The sequence below is a fragment of the Bubalus bubalis genome, chromosome 3 (genome assembly GCF_019923935.1).
Source record: "Bubalus bubalis isolate 160015118507 breed Murrah chromosome 3, NDDB_SH_1, whole genome shotgun sequence".
In the NCBI taxonomy this organism is placed as follows: domain Eukaryota; kingdom Metazoa; phylum Chordata; class Mammalia; order Artiodactyla; family Bovidae; genus Bubalus; species Bubalus bubalis.
Window position 1 is genome coordinate 112,844,302 of NC_059159.1, and position 19,413 is coordinate 112,863,714.

General features: G+C 38.9%; 1 protein-coding gene and 1 long non-coding RNA gene across 2 annotated transcripts in view; one reads left to right on the plus strand and one right to left on the minus strand.

The window, feature by feature from the left end:
• RORB (RAR related orphan receptor B) overlaps window positions 1-19,413 on the plus strand; it is a 203,879-nt gene that overhangs the window by 170,386 nt on the left and 14,080 nt on the right. The window contains exons 5-7 of the mRNA XM_006057218.4: window positions 13,331-13,452; window positions 14,812-14,944; window positions 17,552-17,659. Coding sequence (XP_006057280.1) covers window positions 13,331-13,452; window positions 14,812-14,944; window positions 17,552-17,659 — 363 coding nt within the window. The remainder of the gene's footprint in view (window positions 1-13,330; window positions 13,453-14,811; window positions 14,945-17,551; window positions 17,660-19,413) is intronic.
• On the minus strand, window positions 12,737-14,817 carry LOC123332845. Its single transcript, XR_006549944.2, has 2 exons — window positions 14,673-14,817; window positions 12,737-13,421 (listed from the first exon to the last, which is right to left on the minus strand). It is a non-coding gene; the product is annotated as an uncharacterized LOC123332845 (long non-coding RNA).

A 19,413-nucleotide genomic window follows, 5' to 3' on the forward strand; every position in this document is an offset into this window, starting at 1 on the left:
TTGGACTGCCTGAGTTCAAAACCTGGCTGCGACTTTTCCTTCAGTCAGTTTACCTAAGCTGAGTCTTAGTCGCAAACCTGAGACAAGAATAACCCCAACCTGTGTATGTGGATTAAATTAGTTAATATTTGAAAATCCTTAGAACAGTGTCTGTCCTTCATAAGCCTTATCATCATCATTGTTATCAATATAATTTCTATCATAAAGGTATTCATCTCCTTATTACCTAATAACATTCCTAGTCGTTACAGGTTATGTAATTACCTTTTATTGAGCACCTACATGGTGCCAAGCAATATTTAATGCTTATAACAACCCTCTTATGCCTGTTATATAAGTATTTATATATCCATTTTGCAGGTGAAAACATTGAGTCTCAAAAGTTACAAAACTTATTAAAAGCAGAGTAAGCCAGTGAACCCAGGTCAGAGTAACAGCAAAACCCTCTCTTAACTCTGTTTCTTCCCATCAAACAAAGGGAGCCCCTCACTAGGAAGAAAAGGGCAAAAGGAAGCTGCAAATTAATAATTAGGCATCAGGTTTACCTGATTTTAGCAGGAATTTTATCTCAAGCTGGCATGGTGCATGTGTTTATCTTTACAAATAAGATTTTGCAGTGCTTGGTGGCAGGGAGAGGAAGCTTTCCAGAGGCAGACTGGCAAAGAAGCCGAGAAAGAAAAGTGGAAGGTTGTGTGTTAGCTCCCTCACCACAGCCTTCAGATGAGGTGAAAGATTCTGCAGGACTAATACTCTTAATGAAAGCTCATTTAAGCTCAAAGATGATTGACAGTGTATCTGTGAGATACCAGACAACAAGACAATTCACACAGCCAATCAATGTGCTTTTAAGAACGGGGGGAGCGGAATCCATCAAATTAGCTTCAATGCTAATTGAAGGCAGGTATAGACTGCCTTTTACATATATCGTCTGAGTTTGCTGTTCAGTAATTTTCTCTCCAGATGGACAATGAAATGTGAATTCATTGATCCCTCCTATATAATCTTAACTGCAGATTTACTTTCCTATTCCTTTTGTGTTCTATTTATGAAACCTGGAATTTTAAACATCAAAAAATAGAAATAAACCTCTTTTTAGCAAATTCTTCTATTCAGAAGCTGTGTATTAATAGAGAAGTTTACAAAAAGGGATTGGCCTAACGGTGCTCTAATCCCTGTGATGTACTACTTTTTTTATTAAAGCTAAATAGACACATGGAAGATATTTCTAGTGCTATTTTATTGGGGAAAATTCTATAAAACTTGATCGTGTTTCAGTTGTTCTTTACTAAGAACACCAAGAAAGTGCTATAGTCATAAGGCAGCATTTTCAATGGCATAGGCTTTTTGAGGTAAATATTTTATAACTGTTTAAATCTATTATGCATATTCAACTGCTTATTCAGAAATGGTACAGAGAATAGAGTTTAACTCCAGCTATGTATTTTCTATGTCTTCTGGTGGCACCTGTATCAAACACACATAGGCATTCAATTTAGGAGCAAGTGCCTAATAAGTCTTTAAAAATGAATGAAAGTAGACTAAATCAGTGAGGAAAACCATTCAAGCAGGTTGCTGCTGCTGCTAAGTCTCTTCAGTCATGTCTGACTCTGTGCAGCCCCATAGATGGCAGCCCACCAGGCTCCCCCATCCCTGGGATTCTCCAGGCAAAAACACTGGAGTGGGTTGCCATTGCCTTCTCCAATGCATGAAAGTGAAAAGTGAAAGTGAAGTCACTCAGTCGTGTCCGACCCTCAACGACCCCATGGACTGCAGCCTTCCAGGCTCCTCCATCCATGGGATTTTCCAGGCAGGTTAGGGAAATGAAAATCCAGTGTCTTTAGTTCTTCCTTTTTTGCCTTGATGGAAGACATCTTGTGAACTTCCATTGTTATCTGACATTCCTGTCACCCTCACCCAAACACAGGTCCTATGCAGGCAGTTTAGGAAATCCTTACTCCACATGCTAGCCATGTGAACTTGTTCAAAATTATTCAGCTCTCTGGAGCTCAGTCTCTTCATTTGAAAAATAAGGCCGATGGACTAAATGATTTTGAAGGATTATGGTTCTCCCACCTCCTGGTGGACGCTCTGGGCCTATGCACAAATATCCCCTTTGTTACAGCCGCTTCCCAAGGAGAAGGGTACAGTGGTGGAGAGAAAAAGACTTATAGGCAACTAAGCAATCCTGAATGATGCTGAAATAACTGTCTGTGGTGGGAGTTTCGATAGGAAGTTTCCATGGGTGAAATGGTCCTGTCAACTATACACTTAATAACCACAGTCACATCAGAAGTGTGCACCAGCCTCTTCTCTTCACCCATGCTCTTGGGAAAAAAAAAAAAATCAAAATCAAGGACAACCAGGAGCTACCCAAGGAGAGGGTGGTGACCAATCCCAAACCATCCCAAGTTTATGTACAATCAAAGTAAAGAGTAAGCTTTTGTATGGATACAGCTTCAGGGTCAATCCACCTGTCCTCCCTGGCCCACTTCTGATCACCTCCCTGGCTCCCTCTTGAAAGAAAAAAAGGGACAAAAGACTAAGATATGTTCTTAGTTGAGCCCCAGGCCTACCCAGGTGACCTTGGTTACTTGAGAGGGATTTACTTGACACCTCTGAGTAGCGAACTATCCATGCACTACATCCCAAGAGGCTGCTTATTTCCAGAATCCCACCTTCTATCTCAAAAAGAAAAAAAAAGAAATTGCATGAGTGTGGGGGCTGGGCTATGCAACTCAATTTGTCACATTTCTGAGATCTCTACCATGGTCACAACTATATTAACTAGTCAATGGTCATGAATTATTTTAGACCATCCCAGGACAAAGGACACTGTAATTCTTTCCTGTGTGCATGCTCTGTCGCTTCAGTCTTGTCTGACTCTGCGACCTCATGGACTATAACCCACATGGCTCCTCTGCCCACGGGATTATCCCAGCAAGAACACTGGAATGGGTTGCCGTTTCCTCCTCCTTCTTTGGCAGGTGGATTGTTTTTACTACTGAACCACTTGGGAAGCCCGTAGTTCTTTCCTAGGTTTTTATTCAAATCCGTATCTTTCTAGATATCCTTAAATAATCTGAAAAAAAATCTCCAAGGTCACCTAGTAATGTGTTGTGGTCACTCACCTATCATGCTCAGTGCAAAAATTCATATATATATATATATATATATATATATATATATATGATCCATATCATAAGCAATACATACCTATATGCTTAATTGAAGAACTTATAAACCTGTGTATCTACTCATAGCACATGTATGCGCATTAGCCATGACATCCTCACACCTCTGTCAGTACAGCTTTCCTTGCATGCTAGCATTCACTACATTAGGTAAATCACCTCTTCTGTTTTGAGTTGAAATTGTGTGAAACTGACCTTCCTCAGTAGACTTCTCCTGGAGATACCAGTTTGGAATTAATTTTTGACTCAGGCCGTCCTAAAATGACTTTAAAATCCACCAATCCAAAAAAAAAAAAAGTGCTATTGGGAAGCTATGGGAAAACCAATTCCATTTTCTACACTCAATTTCAAAAGCCATAATAGACATAAAATATTCTGCAATAAGGAAGAGGAAAGGAGTTTAATAAGGTTCTGCTTCTGACTTATTGAAGGATAGAGTGTTTATGCTTATCAGACAGCCTCTGAAACAGCCCCACTGTTGACTAGTACTTCCCAGCATTGCAAGCTTGACACTGACTCTCAGAAATAGCTCTGAATCGCTCTTCCACTGATTGGGGTGAATAGGTCCTTCATTGGCCACATTTTCAAATACCTATTTTGGGAAGAACTGGCAAGGGTTAAAATACCACATAAGCTATGGAACACAGAAATGTCAAATGATGGGTAGGAGTTGTTGGAGCTTGATACACTTTGGTTTTCATTACCATGCTGCTGCTACTGCTAAGTCACTTCAGTCGTGTCCAACTCTGTGTGACCGCATAGACGTCAGCCCACCAGGCTCTCCCGCCCCTGGGATTCTCCAGGCAAGAACACTGGAGTGGGTTGCCATTTCCTTCTCCAATTTTCATTACCATAGTACACAACCAACTTAACAGGCTCTCTCCCAACCAGTACAGGATTTATTTCTGTGATGTTTACAAATGTGGGGAAGCCTGTTGAAAATGTTTCTAGCTGGAAAGACTTTTATTTTAGACGTAAGCTATAGATAAGGATATGTGACAATATACCCTCACTACTGAGAAAAAGAAATTTACTTTTTAAATCTGAGCCCTGTTTATGCAGACTATTGTGGAACTGCTATTTGGTTTTCAGACACGTTTGTTCTAGGAACATTTGGTGCCAGACTATTTAGAAAATACTTACTTTAAAACATTAGTCAATGAATGAAATGTATTATTTAAGCAATCAAGTGACTTTTAAATATTTAGATTAAATGTTTGAAAGTGTAATAATTGCCTTCAAAGATGTCTTCTGATTTAGTTATTCCTAAAGGTCAGAATTATATTGGCTACATTTCTAAAAGGGGGATAAAGTTGGGGAGGGATTGCTTCTGTCTAAATTAACGGTCAATCCATATGTCAGCAAAATCCAAATAGTAAAAGTCAATCCTAATGATGGCCCTGGGCAATTTTCATAATTAGGCTTCCATCATCTGTGACCTGCTGAGTGTCCTTTGGGTGATGTGGAGAGGGAGGTGCACTTTCTAAAAGAGAGTGGTAAAGATTTTCATGGGCTCAAGATTACGTTGTTTTTGCTTGTTCTAAATCTCTTTACTTTTAAGACTATGAGCTGTACTCCTGTCTTCCATAACTCTGCAAAACTTCTCCTTCACCAGTCAAAACAAAGAGAAATTCCTATTTAGCCCCTCAGACTCAAGTCTCTATGCTTTTACACAGCCCTTAGAAAATATCACTGCTGCCAAAACTTTCTGTGGATGGAAAATCAGGCCCAAAGAAACTAAGACTTTAGGATGTTAAGTGACTTCAAGCCTAGAGGGGTTCATGTTGGCTTCCTCCATCTTAACAAGACACTTCCTTAGAACTCCCCATTTCTAGGGCATTGAATCAATCTTTTCTGATTGTTCTGTGAACGAGGTCTTTTACTATGAAACTTAACTTTGAATGATAATGATTTTATAATAAGTTCTTTCTTAATTTTTTTAGCTAGTTTGAAGAAAGGGAACTGTAATTTCTCTAAATTAGACATGCACTATTGCAATGAAACAAAACACTTGTGTTCCAAAACAGCTTTCCATTATTAAATTATTAAGAATTCACCCTTTTATACAGTTAATTTGTTTTGCTGCTTATGGTCTTTTTTCCCTTTGGATATACTCTAAATATAAATGCCATATGGATGCTTTCAGTTTTTCTTTCTGGTTTAGTTTCTGTTTTCTTAATTTTAAAATGCTCTCACCTGAACTTCCTGAAAGTTGATAAAATTTTAACCATTTTATTTATTAATCTGTTTATGCAGTCTTTGCCCAGGTATTATTACTTGTAGCATTAATCCAATTTTTTCACTGTTTTTCTCTGTGTTCATGTTTTATTGAATTGTGTTTTTAAAATGTGATAAATCATTTTTATAGGTAATAACATAATCTTATATTTTCTTAATATATCTTTCTAAAGAACCTTAAAAGCATTTTGCCTAAGACCTACATGAAGTAAAAATCAGTTATGCCATTCTCTGATATAATAATTGGCTGTAGAATTTGTTTGAAAAGGAGACCTGAAGCTTTCCTAATTCACTGGTAAGAGAGTAATGAGTGATTGGACCTTGAAACCGAACAAACAAATGAGTTATGGGTTATTTATGACCCCAAATTCTTCTTTAAAAAATTTAAAGAGCTTGAAATATGTGCTGAAAATCTTTCCTTCCTCCTATTGAGGTTATGGATCACTACTAGATGGCTGTTTTAAGCTTTAATATTGATGTTTCTATGCTGGTAGCATATTTCTACTTATGCCCCCAAAATAATCATCTCTAAATAGAGATTAGAAAAATCAGAAAGGCCTTAAAAGTAACATTGTCCTCTCTGACACTGTCGTCTGTTACACCCTAACCAGTAGACTTGTTCTATTTAATGACAGAAAGCTTATAAAACTGTGAGTCTATTGTCAAAAAGACAAAATGCACACTTGGTTAAATGTTCCACCTTTAAACCAATTGTTCTAATGTATTAGAGTTACTGCCTCAGTGTGTGGGTTCAGAGGAGTCTTGATATTCTGAAAATCTAATGCAGGCACTTAAAACTTGCCTTGAGCAAGTCCGTAGAGATATCCTGGCATTAATTCAAAGCGAATCCCCTAAGAATTCCACTTCCACACTAGTAGTATAAACTAAACAGGGAATTGAGAGGTTCTCTAGATCCTTAAGGCAAGTGATAAATTAAAAATTCATTAATCATTTCGATTGAGGCTGATATATAGTATTTTAAGAAGAATACTTCCAAGTTTTTTTTTTTTTTTGTTTAATTCCTTATGGAGAAAAATGAATAGGGGCTCTAGTTCACCAAGAAGAAACCATCCTTTCTCATGAGAAAAAAAGGAGGAAGAGAAAGAATTAGGAAGTTCAGATGCAACTCCCTCTAGTACTATATATAGCTTTGAGCCTCAGCTTTCTCCCCTTGATACAGTTGGGCCACGGGTGCTCTTGGTAATAACACTGAAAGCAGCAGTTTTTAAAGATATACTCAACTTTCCCTGCTCCCAGGATGTGGGATTCTAATGAAACCACCCGTGCAATCCGTGTCTGAGACACTGTAGCCTTTGGAGCACGCCATTTGCTGAAATGTCTAGTGAGAGCTAAAATAAGCCCCTTTGGTGGAAAAAACCTGCTGAGTGGTTGAAATCAGAGATGCAGAAGGTCACTTGCTATTTTAGTAGCTGCAAGCTGGTCCTCATTTTATAATATTGCAGTTATAAACAAGAAATCGTCACCTTACTTGTCAGTTTACTTACTTCTCATCAAAATAAGCAGATGTAGCCTTTTTTCTACATAGTACTAAGTAATTTAAATGACTTCTTTCCAAACTTTGCTTTACTATATGGATTAATACATAATAAAAGTTATTTTTCATGTATTTCTTTAAATATTACTTCAAAATATTGTTTTTATACTGTCTGATGTGATTAACCTTTTAAATCCATTGAGCTGTGTGTCTCATTTGTAAATACCTTAAGGAGGGACTTTTTTCATACTTCTTTGATTTATTCCACAGATCACAATGAAGATTGACTGGGGTTGGGGTAGGGGAGGGAAACTTTACAGTTTCAGAGAGAGAGAGACAGGTGACCCAACTAATTTCTGGAATTATTTAGATACAGTCCTTTTGGAAATAGAGGAAAGAAGTTAGTTCCAGTCCCAGTGTTCTACAATTTTGCACACCCTATTGAGAATTACCATCAATTTTATTCCAGTTTTCCTTTCAAAAATTTACTTTCTCTCTTCTTTTTGCTCATAAGTGGATCTAAGATTACTTCTAAAGCTTCTAGGGAAGTGTAGCAATTTTAACGGAGAAGGCAATGGCACCCCACTCCAGTACTCTTGCCTGGAAAATCCACTGGACGGAGGAACCTGGTAGGCTGCAGTCTGTGGGGTCGCACAATGTCGGACACTACTGAGTAACTTCACTTTCACTTTTCACTTTCATGCATTGCAGAAGGAAACAGCAACCCACTCCAGTGTCCTTGCCTGGAGACTCCCAGGGACGGGGGAGCCTGGTGGGCTGCAGTCTGTGGGGCCGCACAATGTCGGACATGACTGAAGTGACTTAACAGTAGCAGCAATTTTAACAGTATTTTTCATCAAAAAACTATAAAGTACATTTGCCTGCATCAGTTATTTCTTAAATCTCTTTATTGAGGTAATAATTGACATACAAAAATCTGTTCATATTTAATGCATACAATTTAATGAGTTTGGAGGTAAATATACACCCATGAAACTATCACCACAAACTATGCCATAAACATATCTCTATATCTATTATTTTAAAGATTTATAGGATTATTCTTTCATTTGAAATATTGTCTTTTGTATCTTGTAAAGATACTTAACACATGAAGTTACAAATTCTATTAATTGGTTTTAAGTCTTGGGTTCTAATAAGCTTTCCTTCAAGGAAAGTGTAACAGTAAAAGTCTAAAAATAAAACAGGAATTTTATGGGGAAAAAAAAAGAGATGAGAGAGAAAGTGAGAGCAAGATTTTTTTTTTAATTAGCAAATAAAAAATGAGAACGGTGGACTTACTATTAATTTGTAATTATATACCTGGTTTTCCCTTGCCAGTATCAATATTTACTTTTCTCCTCATCATGATTGAAAAGGAATGACCTGGGCTGAGCATATGAAATTGTTTTTTCTCATTCCTTGATATCATTTTATTAACTATCAAAGCAGCCCACATACTCTTAGTGAAATGGACAAACCTGTGTCTCACTGACATAAACCAAATCTTAACTACTGAGAAGATGGAGTTGCATTTTCAGATCCACTTAAGAAATCTCTAGCCTCATCCCTGGTCTCAGGGATAGGAGAGTATAGTCCATGGGCATCATCTCTGAAGGTGGGAGAATTTCCTATTATTCAGTCATTGGGGCCATACATCTGTGGACCCAATATCCCAGCATAGTGTGAGCCGACTCCTTCCTCAGCATGTGCGGTCTGCAACCCAAGCTGGTTAAAGGATCCGACCAAACCTGGGCTTTGAGAAGCAACTGCAATCCAAGTCAGGGAAATGGATGAAGGATGTGTGATTGCCCAGAAAGATTCCACATCCCCTGCTCTTTTACCTCAATCTCTTTGTCTGGACTTTCTCATGTGGTTGGTCCCTTGAGATCATACCGTTTACTCTTACCTTTTCTGTTTTTCCAGGCAAGGACTCATGAAAGTTCCTTTGGCGCCCAGCAGGAACTTTGCATACTGTATTCATTGTCTCTCCCTTTGTCCCCTCTTTTTAAATCCTTCTCCCTGTTTCACAACTGCAGACTCTCAGTCTCAACAAACCATCTCCTCTGATGGTCATGCATCTTTCTAATGGACAGAATGAGTCTTCTGGCCTTGCTCCCTAGGCACCAATCTAGCTTTACTGTGTGGTTTATACAGACCGCACCCACCCCCTGCTGAGCCTTGAGAGGGTCAATTTGGCTTTTGCACAGGGCTCACCTTCGACTGAGCGACTTCACTTTCACTTTTCACTTTCATGCATTGGAGGAGGAAATGGCAACCCACTCCAGTGTTCTTGCCTGGAGAATCCCAGGAAAGGGTGGGGGGGAGGGGTGGGGGGAGTAGGGGCGGGGAGCTCTTGGGCTGCCGTCTCTGGGGTCGCAGAGTCAGACACGACTGAAGCGACTTAGCAGCAGCAGCAGCACCTTTGATCTGCAGACCCAAGGAAGGAAGTGGAAAAGGACTACTCCTGCTGCTACTGTGTCTTGGCCTTTATTGATACAGGTCTTATGTCAGAAAGAGATCTGCCTTGTATTTCTCACCATGAGGGTATGGGAAATAAACGCTCATGTTTACTGTTTGACTTCAAAGCTGTCGTGAGTGCTAATGCTTTAAGATCATCAAACAAATGGTCAGTCTTAGCTTACTAAAATCCTTTGTCAAATAAAGCAGAAAACGAGGGGATGAATGGATGGATGGATATTTTCAGCATTATCTTTACTAACTAAACACTGGCTGAGTACCTACTGTAATGTTCTCTCTCTCATGTGCGCACACACACACACTCATACTCCCCTTGCTGATCCTGTGCATCCTTCTTCAGAACTGTCCTAAATCTAGCCCCTCCACTCTGTCTCTGTCATTCTCACCTTGTTCAGAAATCCCTCACATTGCCTGTATTTTTCACAACAGCCTGATTAATCTCACTTACTCCTTAGTGCCATCTCATCTTCTTTGCTGTGGCCAAGATAACCCTTTAAAAACAGAAGACCAACCATGTCACTCTCCTGCCTCACAGCTTCCACTAACTCTGAATTGCTACAAGATAAAATTCGAACTCTTTGGCCTGGCTTACTCAGCTGCTCCGTCTCCAGTCACAGAGTCCATCTCTAGTCTCTTTTTTCCCTCTTTTCATCTCTTCCATGCACTCTACATTGCCAACAATATAGACGTTTTGCTGGGAAAGACAGAGCTGATTTCAAAACACCATTTGTTACCTTTGTGAAAATGGGTCTAAAGTCACTCACTCTTTCTGAACCTCACTTTTTTCCTCAGTCAAAGGGAAATTGTTCGTAAAAGGTAAAGATTGTGAAGATGTAAAGTATAATGTCAGCAGTTATCCAGCTCAGAGCTAGTTTTCTCTCTGTGCCTTTCCATCATCCCCTCTACCTGAGGTCTGTCTCCCTCTTTATGTGACAAACTCCTGTTCAGACTCAGGTCAACAGGCATCTTCTCTATGGATGTTTTTCTGCCTTCCCCAGACTGAGTTAGACATTTTCTTCTTTGGGCTCCCACAGTAACTCATGGTATTTGTTATATCAAGATATGACAAGATATTATTATAAGATCCTTTACCAAAAAAAAAGGTCTTTTTTAAAACTCTGTATCTTAGCTAGGCATGTAATACTGCCTCAAAAAACATGTGTGAACATGTGAATGAATATATGAAAGCATTATGTTGGGTTCTACAGTCCAGTTCTTGAAGAATTCACAATCTTGAAGTGTGTAAAATCATCCACTCAAATAAGCATAATGTGAGCCTGACTGGAAGTAAGGCCTGGCTGAGTGAGAAGTAAGTGTGAAGGCAGTTGCCTATTCTACCTGAGGACACAAGCCATTCCTATTTGAGCTGAGTCCTAAAGCATCCATGTGGAGCTAACTTTCCATTGTGCTTGATCTGCCCATGTGTTTATTATGTTCACTTCTCTCATATCCCATAGAATCCTACATTTTGGTGGCAGAGAGCTAGAGAATTCTTAAACTTTGGCCAGCAATTCTCAGGAAATGTTGTAAAAGAACAGATAAAAAGTTTTTCATAGTGCAATTTTGAGTGCAATTGTAATTTTGCTTATAAACCCTGAAGCCTGTAAATTACTGACAAATCGTATATCTTTGAAAATGAAAACAGACTACACCGAGAAGATAAAGGTTTGAAAACTATAGAGCCATAAAAATCTTATGTTTTCATTATATACCTACTGAGGAATAGATATGTTTTTTTAAGAGTCTTAGTAATTAGACTGCCCAAGTGAAATTGAAAAATGATGAACCATGACATACCAATCTATTTTAATATGATGTATAGAATATTTCCTGCCCTGTTTTACAACATAGGAGGATGTTCAATAAAATTTTGAATATAGGATTTTTTTAAAGAAAGGATCTTTATAATATGATAAGCAATGAAAATCTAGAAATGCTCAATGCTGAATCCAATAGAGCATAACAATAATCATAAGTTAGAATTTTGTAGCATCTTCTATATCCATCAGCTTATGGCTCTGATTGAACAACTCTAATAAATATTGAAATATCTTCCTTCAGTAGCACTGATTCCAAAATTAAATATCTCTGTTTTGTCTCCACTGTGTGGTCAGATTGCTTCCCTGATGAAAAACTATGTAGAATGTCCCAATAATGACGATTGTGGCTACCATTTATTCAGTGTATATAATGTGCCAGGCAATGGCTATAGGAGATTTTTTATTTGGAAGGTAAATTAGAAACTTAAGCTTACCTTTTTAATTCTCTACATTACTAAAACTCAATTTATTTCATGCCATATAAATCAGAAGCTTAGCAAGGTAAAAAAAAAAAAAAAAAAAAAAAAAGGTACCTAAGTACTGCTTTGAGATTTCTCCTGCAGAAGAAATAAAATATAGCTACTTAGAAAGACAGAAATTGCATTTAAAATGGCACAACCTGCAACATAAGAGAAACTCCACTTCTATATGAGCCAAGAACAGTTATTAGGAAAAAAAGTTGGTCATCTTCGTTTTACTCATATCCCACTTACAGAATTCCTAAGTACTTTGGTTTCCCAAGGGCTTCCCTGGTGGCTCAGATGATAAAGAATCCACCTGCAAGGCAGGAGACCGGGTTTGATTCCTGGGTCGGGAAGACCTCCTGGAGAAGGAAATGGCTATCCATTCCTGTATTCTTGCCTGGAGAATTCTGTGGACAGAGGAGCCTAGTGGACTACAGTCCATGGGGTCACAAAGAGTCAGACAGAACTGAGCGACTCACATACTTTGGTTTCTCAAGATATCACCTTCATGTGTTCAAATAGCAGAAGGGATTATGAGGGGACCTTCTTCCAGCTCCATCCAACTTCGGGAACTCATAGCAGCTTGTTAAATAGAATTCTTGTGTCTGGTGCTATGACTCAACTTTCATACCTTGAAACTCAAAATGATCAATATTTAAGATACAATGCCATATATAACTCATTTGGACTAAATGCCCCACCAAGATTGATTGTGTTTATTTCTACTTTTTTATGAATAAAACTATTTTCTTTTTTTTAACTTTTTCAGAGAAAAACTTTATCTTATGAAAAATTTGAAAGAATATAAAGACACTAATGACCTAACTTCAAAATTATCACCTCATGAGTCAATATTATTTCATCTCCCTCTCCTGTTATTTACAGAAGATATCTACATGGTTCCAAAGTCAAATCTACAAAATTAATACGATTGGAGAAGTCTGACTTCTATCCCTGCCCACTCCCCATTTTCTTCTCTTTGCTCTATATAAAACTATGTTTTTAGATTATTGCTAAATCCTCCCTTATTAAAATATAGGCAAAACATTTATATTTCAACTTCTCCTTTCTGAGATAAACACTGGTGATCTAGTGATTTTCAAAATATTTTAAAGTATTTGGAGCTTAAGCCGACTGTTACAGTATAGCAAATGTTACAGGACTGCTAGCAGACTTTCAGGCCAAAAAGCAAGAAACATGGTAATTTGTATCTATTTCAAAAATAAATATTTATTTGAACACTATAACTTTAAGACCCCAATTTTGTGACCAAAAAGAGGAGGAGAAGGCAGTTAATTTTTATTAAAAGCATGATATTGGGGGGGAAAACAATAAAGAGTTTGTCTGGAGATGTGTAAATAGATAGTAGTGTTAAAGATATGTTCATACAAGTGGAGTATCTTCAAAATGCATTCCTTCAGGAAACACATTAACAGCAGGTTTCCTTCAGCAGCTCCTGCTGTTGCTGCTACTTCAGTCGTGTCCAACTCTTCCCAACCCCGTGGACTGCAGCCTCCCAGGCTTCTCTGTCCATGGGATTTTCCAGGCAAGAGTACTGGAGTGGGGTGCCATGGCCTTCCCCGTCCTTCAGCAGAGTGGGATTTTATTCACAAACCCTCAAAGTGGTCTTCTTTCTCACAGATCGAATTGCACAGAACATCATTAAGTCCCATTTGGAGACATGTCAGTACACCATGGAGGAGCTGCACCAGCTGGCATGGCAGACCCACACCTACGAAGAGATCAAAGCGTATCAAAGCAAGGTATCCTGGGAAACGAAAGGGTTTTCTGTGACTTCTCTGACGTTTTCAGCCTCAGCCCTATTGACATTTCAGACTGGACAATTCCTTGCTGTAAGGACGGGCCTGCACATTGTAGGACGTTAAACATCATCTTTGGTCTCTACCTATTAGATGCCAGTAGTATGCCCTCCCATGTAGTTGCGACAACCAGAATGTGTCCAGATGTTGCCAAATCTGGAGGCAAAACTGCTCTGACTGAAAACCAGTGCCCTACTCGAGTGACAGAGGAGACTGGGCCCACATTGGATATGTTAGGACATCTCTTGGTGGCTTCCTTGGTCCAGGCAAGGAACGAGAGCAGTTGAAAATCATAGCAGTAATATTTGCAAACTTACTCTAGAAAAATATTAAACAACACATTCTGAGTGTTTTCTTCTTGTCCTACATGTTAAAAAATGACCAGAGGAAAAAGGGAGAACTCATCCCACATTATTATAATTGGGATGTTGTTTTTATTATAATTATTATTATTTTGATTATTTCATGTACATTAGAGAAGGTTTTAAGAGAAGGAATTTGTTGTTGTTGTTTTGACTCACATTATTTACAAGACTGAGATCCACAATCACAAAATCTACCAGTAAATTAACTTTTGTAAAATTTATAAATGTGTCTATATCTAAATATATGACTATAACATACTGATTTTTCTCCAGTGGAACAATTAAATGTTACCACTTTTACATGAATCAGGAGACAAAAGCATAGGTATTATTATGGTCAATAAAAAAACAGAATTAACATACTTGGATTTCCAAAGAAAATAACCCAAGGATCAAAATACATTTCTGGATTCTGTTTTACTTAAGAGAGTGATTTGATCTGACGTCTTTCCCATTGAAATTCTTTTTGTACCAAAAAACAGTCTCTATAAGTTCTGGGAAAAGAACACAACATAAAAAAAACTTAGTGTCAGTCGGATACACACTGAAAATAATTTTGTGGAAGTCTGTGAATGAAATTGCTATTACTAAGTGTAAGAGTTTGATTTTACAAAATAGACTAAGAGCTTGAGTTTGTTTAGGTGAGGAGAGGAGGAGAAAAAAGTGATTAAAAAAAACCCTGTAAATATCGATCTTTATGTACTATTGCAATATTTCCATTATTTTAGCTTTAGTACTTCGATAATTGTGGTGTATCAAGGTCCAAATAAATTAAAACAACATCTTAGAAAATATCACCCCTCTTCGAAAGGGGGGTGAAATCCCACCATTAACCCCCAAGTGACAGGTAAGCGCCGGTTAGAGCAACCTTGAGTATTTCACTGAGTCTCCAAGTTGTTCTTGGCTCCATGTACATTCTGTGTTTTCTCTCTTGAAGTCCAGGGAAGCACTGTGGCAGCAATGTGCCATCCAGATAACCCACGCCATCCAGTATGTGGTAGAGTTTGCAAAGCGAATAACAGGCTTCATGGAACTCTGTCAAAATGATCAAATCCTACTTCTTAAGTCAGGTAAGCAAGAAGATTCATTGCTGGGCGGAAGAGGGTCTATTTTAGACCAGGATATGGTCCACCCTTAGCTGAGGTTGGTTCTAGAAAATCCTCCATCTGCTATGTAGCTCATTTTTACCACCCACACTGTCAGCCAACTCCCAAAGGAAACACTCAGTAATAAAAATGCCCTGATACTCATTCAGCTTGCCTTTGAAGTCAAATACAATTTTGCTTATTGAAAGTGGAGCTATTAATTGCGGAGGTTGAGATACCCAGCTTGACAGGCAGTGCAAGTAATTAGCGTGTCAAGGTGGCTGAATTGCTGAGCTGGCTCTAAAATGTACTACTTGCCTTCTGTTGGGGGGCTGGAATCCAGGTTAGCTGAGCTCTGCCTCTGTGGTCATTTCCAATCATTTTAATGAGGATAGCCTGCAGCAAGAATACACTGGGAGAAACTCACTCTGCTCTAATCTTTCCTCCCCCTTCTCTCACACATACTCCCTGACACGTGCACAGTCACTTAGGAAGTACCTCAAGAAGCTGCACGTGGTTCACTTTGCAGCTGCCATTACCCAAGCAGGAAAACTATTTACTTGTCTTTCTCGGCCCCCTTTGAAAATAGAAAATAAGAACCACTCTGGTGTTGACGTAAAGGGCTACAGCAAATAATAATAACATAATTTTATATATGTAATAGCGCACATATACATGTTTAAGTTTACCTATGACATCTTTTTTTAATCTCATGTGCTCAATATGGTTTCCATCTTATAAATGAGGAAGCAAAGATTCAAAGAACTGAAGGGCTGTGTTTGATACCACCTACCCAGTACCTAGCAAAGCTGGCTTTTGAACTTGAGTCAGATAAAATAAGTATTCTAAGTTATTGCTGCTTCTTTACCAAATGATTAAAAAGGAGGTGCAAATCTTGACTCAAAGGTGAACTTGATGTATTTGTTGCTGGATTAAAAATCACCCTAAAACTTAGTTCAAACAACAATAATAATTCGTTTTGCTCCCAAAGCTGATTTGAGCAGGTCTCAGCCAGGGATGGCTTGTCTCTGCTTCCTGTGGTGTTCACCAAGGCAACCTGACTGAGGGCAGGAGGACCCCCTTTCACTTTGGCTCATGCACAGGGCTAGCAGTTTGTGCCAGTTGACAGCTCAGAGTTCAGTCAAGGCTTTGGGCTGAAGGGCCTCAGTTCCTATCCATGTGAGCCCCTCCACAGACTGCTTGGACTTTCTCACAGCATGGTGGCTGGTTTCAAAAGTTAGCATTTCAAGAGAGCAAGACAGAAGTGCATAGCATTTTTCTGATGTAGCTTCCAAAGTCTCAGAGTGTTATTTCCACCTGACTAATAAGTCAAGGCAGTGATGAAATCCACCTTGGTTTAAGGGTAGGTAGGTGACACGGAATGTAAGGGGTCAAGTAAAGTGCCTTCCATATTGTAGATACTGAATAAGTGGTTCCTATTATTCTTTTAGTCAGAAAAGCATTGTGCCCATTAATATTTGTGAATTCCCAATGTGTAAGCTCCTATGCTAAGGTGACATATGAGGGAAAGCAGAGAAATCAGCAGAACAAAGAAATACTAGATTATAGAAGAAATACTAGATAGAAATACCAGATTAATGAAGACACCAGGGATACCTCGGGGTACCCCACATGTGTAACCAAATCATCTGTGTGATGTTCTCATGCAAATGTGTGACTTCTGACTGTGGATGTCACTTTCCAACCCATTGTGGGGCAAAAGCCCCATGCAGTCGTTCCTCAGGATGTCAGTAAGTATTCAGAGGGACAAACAGAAGTAGTGAACTAATTCATTTAATAAAGATTTATTAAGCATGTACTATGTGCCAGGGACTTTTCTAGGTCCTGGAGATATAACAATGAAATAAAATAGGCCACAATTGCCTATGGCTACAGACAAGGACCCTTGCCGCTATTGAACAGCAAATTCAGAAATGTTAGGCCCATCGAGGCTGAACAAACTACTTCTTGATGGGCTTTCAATAAACCTTTGATCTGTGAATATTGATTATAACTCCCTGGAGTGGATAGTGCTCAGTATTTTGCCAAAACTTGTTTGACCTCTTTAAGAAACCCTTGTGTCAAAGACATGAATACGTAAACGGCACCTTCAGGAAACATCCTGAAGGTGTCCTTAGGTCATCATACGCAGAAATATAAACAGACCGTGTTAACAACTGAAGTAGCGTGCAAGTTTTCCCAATACCAAACTTCTACGAAAAGTTAACAGACTGCAGTTGCCTGCCAAAAAGCTTCTTTCTGGGCCACTTATCATCACCTGTGAATTTGAAACTAACTTTAATATTAGTCAAAAATGGTGGGGGAGGGCGGAATGCATGCTTCCAAAGAAAACATTGTTGCCCTCCATTTTAGTCCCTTTAAAGTGTGTTTTATCTTGCATTCCTCACAGAGGCATCAAGAGCTTTATTTGTGACATAGTTCTCTTTCACTTGGGAAGGAATCTTGAGGTGTTTCTGAATGTGTATGTCGATGAGTCTGTGTGTATTTTAAAGTTTTTTGATGTCTCTTGACCTACATGCAGTAGGAAGGTCTTTATTATTGTGTATATATACATAACTTTTTTTCTCCTAGGTTGCTTGGAAGTGGTTTTAGTGAGAATGTGTCGTGCCTTCAACCCATTAAACAACACTGTTCTGTTTGAAGGAAAATATGGAGGAATGCAGATGTTCAAGGCCTTAGGTGAGTTCACCTTTGGGGATGACACAGTTTTATTAGCTACCATCAGTTTCTCCACTTAGATTATAACTGGTAAAAGAAATGTCCTGATTCTCTAATGAGAACTGGTATCTCATTGTTTGATAAGGGTTGTACTAGGTGAGCCTCCAATGTTTCATCTAACTCCTCTGATTTTACAACTGTGCCTCCAAGTATCAAAAGAAGGAAGGGAACATGGACCCTCTTGATACCAGCCATGCTTCATTCAGAAGTCAATGAAAACTGACTTTAAAGAACTGGGATGCATTCTAAGCACTCTTTATAGGATCAGGTTTTCTTTTACTTTCTAGCTTACTGCTTCACAAAGTATAACATATAGACCACTGGTGGTCCATGGGTGACCTCTTAGTTTCTTATGCAAGTTTATAATCGTGAACGAAGATGTTTAAAGGAGGAAGTCTTTCACTTGTTTTGCACCCAGAGTCACGGGTTCTCCCTGTCAATTCATGAAGTTCTGAAAGCACAAACAGCATGGGTGCCAACTAGCCCTAAATGATCCCCAGACCATTCTTGTGGGAGGGCAGGATAGAGTCAGTCTCTGGAAGTATGTCATTCACTTCCAGTCATCAGTGTACGGGGTGGATAAGAACGTTAGCAAAGATGGACGGATGCCAGGAAAGGTTGTAACTACTGGCAATGTCATTCGTTCCATATCCTGCCCACAGACATCAAAGAAGGCCACTTCCCTTTCATCGTTTGTGCTGTTAGCTGATACGGTAGCCAACAGCAAGTCCACCAGGGCCGGCAGTGTTTCCCTCCTGTAGCTGATACACATCCATGTCATCTCCAAAGCTAGATTTTCAAGAAAGGAGGAAAAACATTGGCAAGCAACTTGGGTATATTTCCAGCCTCATAAAATAAACATTGACCAAGGATCCGTGTAGGGATGAAGCATTGTTTTGTGAGGATCCACAATGGCTAAGCAGCTGACCTGTGAGTCATTCATTAGAAGGTAAAAAGGAATGATTGTTTGCTCCTCAATCAAATTTCCGGGAAATTACAGGCACTTTATTGACAGGCACTTTATCTCCATTCTCTTAGTTTGAGGCCCATGGACATCCTGCATCGCCAGTGACATCCTATAAGTGCCACTAAAAATGACAGCCCTTGGCCCATTATACATAATATTTTAGGTTTTCTGTGAATGCTATCTCCATACTAAAGGATCCTCAAATCACTAATTTAAAATTTTTCAGTTGGAACTAATTTCAAATTTACAAGATTAAAGTGGGGTTATATAGTCCCAGTTGGATATTACAATGGGTGTATACTGTTTCTATCTGCCCTTCATTGGTAATTTTTACTTTCATTACCTGGTGAAGACAGTGCCCACTTTTCTCACTCACAATCATCACTAAATCACTTCTCAGGTTTTCCTGATGGTTCAGCAGGTGAAGAATCCACCTGCAATGCAGGAGACACAGGAGATGGGGGTTTGATCCCTGGGTTGGGAAGATCCCCTGGAGAAGGAATGGCTACCCACTTCAGTATTTTTGCCTGGAGAATCCCATGGACAGAGGAGCCTGGTCATAGAGTCCCAACGAGTCAGACACAACTGAATGACTTAGCACACAGCAGAGCACAAATCATTTCTCCCAGTCAGGAACTTGGAAATATTTTTTCTTTGTGCTTAGTACACAAGACCTTTAATAATTTCTTGATTATGGGACTTTTTCTTATTGTTACACCATTCTATTCAAATATTTTCACTTGATTTG